The sequence below is a fragment of the Ostrea edulis genome, chromosome 4, assembly GCF_947568905.1.
Source record: "Ostrea edulis chromosome 4, xbOstEdul1.1, whole genome shotgun sequence".
NCBI classification, from domain to species: Eukaryota; Metazoa; Mollusca; class Bivalvia; order Ostreida; family Ostreidae; genus Ostrea; species Ostrea edulis.
Window position 1 is genome coordinate 18,234,949 of NC_079167.1, and position 8,535 is coordinate 18,243,483.

Below are 8,535 nucleotides of genomic sequence, written 5' to 3' on the forward strand. Positions count from 1 at the left end.
AAAAAAAAATTAATTTCGTGATGTCATGGGTATAGATAATAAAAAATTTCATGATAAAAAAACCTTGAAACTAATTATTAATATGCTATCAGATCGACATTAATCAGTGTCAATTCACACTTAGTAAACCTTACAATCAATGTGGTTTTCAGCATCTGATACCAAGGGTTGTATTTCTGATTTCATCGAAGTTATTAAATTATTAAATGTCTTTCTAAAACATTCTGTAATTTAAGTATCTGCGCGCACGTAACAATCGCCATACACACGCACAGAGTTAGAAATCTACCATTTCTCATGCAATCTGCGAAATATTCACATAATAAAATTATTATACGATATCCATTTCTAAAAGTATTCCAATATCAATCTATAGTCGTGTACTGTAGACTTTGAACCATCCCAGAAATCGTTATACAGCCCGCATGCTTCTTCGTTAAAAAAAAAAAAAAAAGAGCAAGGATGTTCATGAAAAGCATATTCAAAACATCGATAGATCAATCAATGTTAAAAATGGAAACATATATTTTATGCTTTATAAGGTCTTCCACTAGCAATCATTAATCCATTATTGAAATCCAAACACTTTAAAGCGCCGTGTATCGGCTGGCGGGCAGAAATCGGCTTCAGTGTTTGGATGATGACGTCAGTCGCACAGAGAGCCTAGAGTAAGCGGCTCCGGAGTAAGTGACCGATAAAGACCTGGCAGGGATGCAGCGGTACATGTATTGAAATGGCAGTGGACTTATTTAGACTAGTTCAAAATGGATGTACCGCACGACAGGTAGGTTAAAATACTTCTGTTCATTAAATAAATTATATTTACGTCTCAGTATTTACTTTTAGTAGTCTTCTAGTGAATTCTGAGCTAGGGAACTTAAAAATTATATTTACGTCTCAATATTTACTTCTAGTAGTCTTCTAGTGAATTCTGAGCCAGGGAACTTAAAAATTATATTTACGTCTCAGTATTTACTTTTAGTAGTCTTCTAGTGAATTCTGAGCCAGGGAACTTAAAAATGTTTAGCGTAGATTGAATCGAAAGGAAAATTTTCATTCGCACACTTTATTTACATTTAGCTATTCTTTGTTAATTCATCAACCTTAGTTTCTTCATTTAAATAACATAATCGGGTGTGTGTGTGTGTGTGTGTATATATATATACATTGTATATATATATATATATAACCCGACATATAGGATTATATATATGCATGAGATATATATATATATATATATATATATATATATATAAGCTCTTCGGAAATATGTCGGGTTTGTTAAAAGTCCATTAAAGCCGAGGACTTCAATGTTTAATCCGACATATTTGAATTTGACGTATTTCAGAGTCAGTAACAAATTTTACAAATGTTTTGTTTTGTAGAGGACTAAAACTTTTAGTATGCAAACATACATGTATATAAGAAACAATTTTAAAATATAAGTTTCAGACGTCATGGCGCCTATATTTTGCTACTCTTCTCTCTGTCTGAGGACATTTCGACGGCAATTTTATTCAACGACAGAGCGTCATTCTGGTCCGAGACAATATATATATATATATATATATATATATATATATATATATATATATATTGTTTTGAATACATGTACTTTGAAATATTTTTTATAATATATCGCTGTACAATTTTGAACAAGTAAAATAGTCCACATAACGAGAGAATCAATATTCTGAATTTAAATGGATGCGGAAGGTGGGTTGAAATAGGGAGTCATGGAAGCCCGTATTGTTCTCTATTTGATGCTTATCAAGATTTGGTCAGCATGACAGAAGTATTTCGTTTTCATATAGTTAATGGATACGCCTAGGCCAGTGGCGGGTTTAAGGGGGTAGGCGCAGCGGGCGCGCGTCCCCTAAAATTTTCAAATTTAAGGTAAATCGTGGTGTCTTGTTTAGAAAAATGTACTAAACGATAAAAGAAGCAATAATTTCTTCCACTCTCGGAGAAATGAATAACAAAATCTTTTGATTTCTTGGATTACTTTATTGGGAGAACTTAATTTTTTCCAAAAACCCTTAAAATTTGCGTCATTTTATTAATTTCACCTTATAAAAAATGATAGAAAATAGTACAAATGACTAAATAGGAGACATATTTCAAGCTCTATAAAACGTGTAAAATCCAGGAGCTTCCGGGGGCTTCGCCCCTTGGGCCCCACCAGGGCTTCGCACTGGACCCACTGGCCCCCAGCTTCATAAAATGGTGCCCCCTCCCCGTAACCACAATTCCTGGATTCGCCCCTGTAGGATACACAAATGGACAGTACGAAAAACTGCATTTTATAAAGAACCGCGTCTTTAAAGTTCGCGAAGTTTCTTCTGAATAAATTGCACGTTTTCCTGACTATAATCCAACAATTACATATAGCTTTATTTCTGGGAATTTGACACAAAAAGCAAGCATTTCCTGGAAGAACAATAATCGCTAACTGATACCGGTAAACAGGAGACCCAGTGGGCTACAGTGCTCACCTGAGTCACCACCTCGCTCAGACAGAGTAACATAATCTTATCGACGTTGATTTTGCCCCCCCCCCCTACTAAACCAACCCCCCATTACATTATCTGACAATGTTCTTTACACAACACGTAGGTTTTACACGATATTTACAGGAAGCGCACATTATATTAGGATGGCTAGACCTGTAGCCTTTGTGTTCTTTGGCAGACTCTGAATTGTTGTCCTTTCCTTTGATCGGGAAGCTTTTACATCATCGTCCGGAAGCACGGTCCGTTTGGCTTTTCTTAACTTAATTGGGACTCAAGGACGGAAGTTTTGTTGGAAGGCGTGTCCGCGTCTATTGCTTGGCTTCAAGTGAAAAGCCACTTAACATTACTGTCCTTCACTTTATGGTCGAAATGCATTATTAGTGATTTTCATTGGCTATTAACATGCCATGTTATATATAGTATGCATATTTGAATATTGCCCTCGTGTCCCACGGGAGACAAGAGAAGCGAGAGCGTGGATTCCCGATCATTTTGTTCCATTCGTTTTTGGCATTTCTTAGACCATACCAAGTTTGAACCATGAAGAGCTCGGTCTTTTATTTGAAGAAAGTTTTTTTCACCACCAGGTTTGGAGGTTCGAAATTGATCTGGCGGTTCTAAAGTCGAAAAAGCGAAAATAAAAAAAGATTAAATAAATTAATGATACCAGACATTCAGCGGACTTTGAAAGTAAAGTAAATTATTCCGGACAGGCTTCCGGGGGCTGGTGGCATCACAATGTACAGGGGGTTCCGAAAAATAAGGGGGATACTGGTTGACCGATAATTTTCCCGTCATGTTTCGTTACCGTCCTTTGTATTTTGATTCGGATTAGCTCTCATTCCAGCGACATAATTTCTGTTCCAATCTCTACCAGAAGGCATTCTGAATTTGCTGGAGATTGCTTTCTGTTAATGTATCACGGTCACCTATGCGTTTCTTTGCCTCTTTACTACACGAATTAATACTATTCGTTGAAGCGATATTATGCAATTATTGCATACTGATTTCGGTCAATCTTTGGTTTTATTGCACCAACCAGTTTAAGAGCACAATATTGAGCGAGAACGGAAAGTCCTAGGTTTGTATTGTGCTGTTGATTAGTACAATAGAACCTAGCTGCAGCACGGTAGCTCTCTGAAAAAATATTGTGACGGAACAATATTTTTTTCAGAGAGCTACCGTTCTGCAGCTAAATAGAACCCATCTTCCGACCTTCATTCATATAAACCCATGAATTGTCCTAAACCAACAAGCAGCATATGCTTTTAACTTTTCTTCTTTAGAGATATGTTGGGGAAACATGAGGTGTCTAATTCTGTCATTGCAGCATGCTATGTCAGTATTTGGAAACATAAGTTTTATCATTCTGGTGCATACTAGTAGTGCACGAGGTCCAGGGTGATGGTGGACGCCGATCAGATCATGGACTGATCGATAGCGACATGCTTGATTGATTTGAACATATTTTATTGTAACTGAATGTAGGAAGGGACAAGTTCTTAAACTTACGAATGCTTTCTCTCGACATGCTACAATTGCTTTCTCATTTTTACTCAATCAATAGTAAATTTTCAGGTCTATTTATGGGAACATGAGGTTAATAATATCATTGTAACACGCTGTACGATATTATGTAATTAATCACGTGATTTCATTTTAATCAATACATTTTTATAAATTACAATGAAAAAGGATATTTTATTTATCTAGTACGTGATGCTAGGATTATCTGAGATTCAATGAGAAAATGTACAACTTAATTATGAGCTGGTGTACTAATTTCTAGCATCAATTAATCATAGATTAATACGTCTAATATCTTTTAGAATAGGCTGCATAGTTGTTTACACTAAATCAGCGCCTCCTACGATCCTGAATTGGACACCAAGAAGTAGATTTCTGCGGTACTACCATCCCATGATTTCTGTACTCAGTATTTGTTACATTGTTATTTTATTATATAGCGACCACGATAGATGTACTGTTATAAACATATTTAAAGCGATAAATAAAAAAAATCGCTACTAAGTTTGAAACGAAGTGGTGGATCGAACAGTTGATTGACCTTGATACAAATATACAGTGCCGTATACAGTGCCGTGAATTTTAGCAAAACATTTCTCAATTATTCGCCCTTTACAGTTACGTTTGGTCACGGAAAATGGCTGTGACGTCAACGTGTCCAACGAAGACAACGAAACTTTGCTCATGTTCACCATGGCGAATTCCCGCGCTCCTGGGGAGAGGAAGGCGGAGCTCGTCCGAGCACTTGTACAGCGGGGTGCTGACGTTAACGCAAGAAACGCCAAAGGCCAAACGACGTTTATGTATGCATGCATCATGAACCAAGTCAACCCGCTCAAAGTTCTACTGGAACAGGTATTATATTGTGTTAAGGAGGTACTCTACATCGTCATAATGGTTGACTTCCTTTGAAAGCATGGATGAAAATATAAATATCAGCAATATTTGTCTATTCATTACAAAAATTCGTCTAGCTGAGTAGCTCAGTAGGTGAGCACGTCGACTGCTGAAATGTAGATCGCGTGTTCGAGTCCAATATGGGTTTTAAAATTTTTCTCAGATTGCTGTCTACTAAAACTGCATTTTTTGACTAAATATAGTAAATTTTAAAGTTTTCAGTTCCAAAATATTGTTGTACATATCCTTCACTTTTCATCCATATCAAATTTCTCTGGTGTAGTATACCTCCTAAAGAAAAATGTGGTGACTTATTTTCTTATCGACATCTGTGCCGTTGACCTGCACTTTAAAGTACATTTGCAAATATATATATATATAGAGAGAGAGAGAGAGAGAGAGAGAGAGAGAGAGAGAGAGATCTTTTGGTGTGTTTTTTAAAGTTTATGTGAATTACTACTAATAAATTTTTCGATGGTCTCGGGTGTTTTTGAGATGATTGTAGGAAGTATGAAATACACAGTAAAACTATATTAAAATGATGCAAAGGTTACCAGAAAATTATAAAGAAATCTTGCCAAGACCCTCTCGCCGTTTCCATCCAATACACAAATATTGGCCCAGTGAAAATACTTCTACCTCAAGAAAGTTACGATTAATCCTTTTATTCCTCTTGCAACCCGATCAACACTTTGTTTACCAAAAATTGCGATAGAATAATTAACGTTTGATTAAACCTATTTGCAAACAGATCTATATTTACTTTTCAAGGTTTCAGCAAAATTGTCCCCCCTGGCAAACTCTATGCATAAACATTCATTTAAACCAAAAACAAAGAGTTCTCCAAAAACCAATCAGAGTTCGTTTGAATATTGGGATGCCGAGGTCTCGTTTAAACTTTTAGATCGATAACTATAGATCTGGAATTTTTTCGGTATATCAAAAGTTTGCAGGCAAACAATGGTACTGAGCACTTAATCTCATGGAAGAGATTTCCTACTTCAAAGCAGTCGGATTTATGGAGGATCAATGACAGGAACACAATATTTCTATTACCTCAGTAGTGTGGTCAGGTTCTTTAAAACACTTATCTGTATCGGTACACCTTTCCCCCAATCAATGATACCGATCCGGGATCCATTTTTAATGATATTGCATTCACGCAAAAACTTTTCTAACAATGTCGAAATATGAACGATCATCCTATTGTCTTGAAGTATCAAGTTTTACAATCAATATTGTATGATGTATGATATGCCTCATTATTTAAATGTACCCATTCTGTCAGTGTTTGAAAAGAAAAAAACTGCGGTCTTTGAATTGTAGGACACTATGAATTAAATGTATCCAATCTCTCAGTTTTGAAATGTATGATCTTTCCATTGTAGGCCGATATAAATGTGAACATACAAGAACGGGATGGGAACACGGGACTGATGTACGCATGCTCGATCGGAAATGAACAAGTTGTGGAGGTCTTACTGGAGGCGCACTACCAAAAAAGAATTAATATTCTGTTTGACCTTATGAACTCTAGGGGCCAGACAGCTCTTGACTGTGCACAAACTATGCACCGTGAAAAGATTCTGAAAGTATTCTCTAATTATGCCATATCAACCGACAGCAGATTTAAACCAACTGTTTTAAAACCCAAAAGGGAACCGTCATCAAGGAGCAGGAAACACATCACAGGGGGAAGGTCAAAGAGGTCAAATGTGACCTCGACTTTGGCAGCCTCAGATACCGAGGATGAATTAGAGGAATTTGGCAAACTTGTCCGCACAATGCGTGAATGCGCAGCGGAAGTTAAACAGTTATGTTACGACCAGAATATTTCGTACGATAGTAATGGGAAAGCGAAGACTTCAAAATCACATAAAACAAATAGACAGAAAATGGAGAACAAGACACTGAACACGCCGCGTATAGAGATCCATCCTGATTCAGAGAATAAGCAGAACAATTCTGTAAAGTTGGACACTGCTGCTACTTCTCGAGCATCTTCGCGGTCAGAGAAAAAGAGAGACGCGAAAACACGAGTTTCTAACCAAACGATCTCTCAGAATGTTCCCCATCTGGAACTCCCAAGCGGAGATGTAACTTCATGTGAAACGCCAGTATTATCCGACAGTGCCAGTGTCTACAAAAAGAAAAGTAAAAGGAACACATACAACTCCGCAACAAAACATAGTGCCAGATTTCGAGACTTTTCAGTGGACACTATGTTTTCGAAGGGAGAATCAGTACAGCTACACAGTCGTGAGTCAACTGTTACACACCGCTCCGCCACCAGCCCTGCCGTCCTAGAGTCCGCTTTCAGGGATCCATGGTCTACCTATGGCGATCCGCTCCCTGGGATACAAAATTCGCCATCGTCCCGGGACCCTCTGTATCTGCCTCCTTTACATGCAGGTCAGGGAGGCGAAACAAACGAGGGTGTTTTAAAACCGGGAAAGGCCAAGAACTTGGATAAAGACATTTGGCAACTACGAGAGGGTCCCCCGGCGTCGCGTGAAAATCCGAATCGGTAGAAAAAAATACTGGTCATTGAACACCGCTTGGGTATTGCACTTGAAAAAAAGTATTGAAATTGATTTTCTAGTTACGTTAGTTGTGTGGTGATATTTTTTTTTTTCATATTCTCGTCTCGAACTCTTGAAGATTTGCCTATAATCAATACTTACCCCTGCCATTTCCATAAAGCTATTGATTCTAATCACTGAACGTCGAATTAACACTGATTGACAAATTCTGGGCAATTCTTACCAAAAATGCTAATCACAGAGTTTGTGTTTTAAACAGAAAAGGAACACATAGAATGTTAATTAGTAGTTTAGGGTACCTATTTGTAGAATTCAATGAAATTGAAGCCATTGGTTTCTAATTTCAGAAAAACTTCCATAATATAGGCTCATAGCAGACGTCATTCCTTGTATAATTGGTCATTGATCCGGGTATTTCAATAAATGGTTTGTTTCACGAAGTAAAATATGTCGTAATGCAATACACAAATTTTGCCAATGTTCAACGAGTTCAATACTAAGTCAACATCGAGTCATTGATTCAGAGTCTTAGACACCGTGGAATTAAAGGCAAATAACACTGTTTAATTATACATACTGGGTGTATGCTCTGTACATGTAGATTAATATTTAACTTGTTATGCGTTCGTTGATGCTGTGACCTGTTACCAATAAAGATTGTTAAGTAACCTGTGCGCTCAAGTCGTCATTATCAACTAAAGTCCCGTGTCGTTGGAATCCTTTGAAGTTGAGAATTGTAAAGATTTATTTTTTTCTTCTATACTCTTCTCAAAGTCACCTTCCTTTGAGACGGTAATGATTTGGTATTGTTTTGCTTTTGGGTTTTTTTTTTCCATTTTATTGCGAGTGCTTCGAGGAAACATGCAGTTGTAGGGCCGAGACGCTCGCCTGAGACTTCGTACTTTGATAGAAATATGAATCTTGAACTTGTGTGGCCAAACTTTTCTGTGCCCCTTAAGTACACAAAATCAATACATATAACTGGACAACTTTGGAATACACGAAGAATTTATTCAAAAACTTCTACGTGAGAAGAAAAAATCTCTCGCTGTGAC

At 37.2% G+C, this 8,535-nt stretch overlaps 1 protein-coding gene across 1 annotated transcript; it reads left to right on the plus strand.

The window, feature by feature from the left end:
* Nucleotides 1-488: 488 nt before the first annotated feature.
* LOC125671870 (uncharacterized) lies at nt 489-8,150 on the plus strand. Its single transcript, XM_048907855.2, has 3 exons — nt 489-784; nt 4,659-4,895; nt 6,326-8,150. The coding sequence occupies exons 1-3, from the start codon at nt 734-736 to the stop codon at nt 7,466-7,468; spliced, it is 1,431 nt and encodes a 476-aa protein (XP_048763812.2). The 5' UTR covers nt 489-733; the 3' UTR covers nt 7,469-8,150.
* Nucleotides 8,151-8,535: the final 385 nt, after the last annotated feature.

Bases quoted from the DNA above. Each gene is read 5' to 3' on its own strand.
- LOC125671870 (XM_048907855.2), top strand. From the start codon at position 734: ATGGCAGTGGACTTATTTAGACTAGTTCAAAATGGATGTACCGCACGA. The intron at 785-4,658 runs GTAGGTTAAAAT...CGCCCTTTACAG, and splicing joins ATGGATGTACCGCACGACAG to TTACGTTTGGTCACGGAAAA. The intron at 4,896-6,325 runs GTATTATATTGT...TTTCCATTGTAG, and splicing joins TCAAAGTTCTACTGGAACAG to GCCGATATAAATGTGAACAT.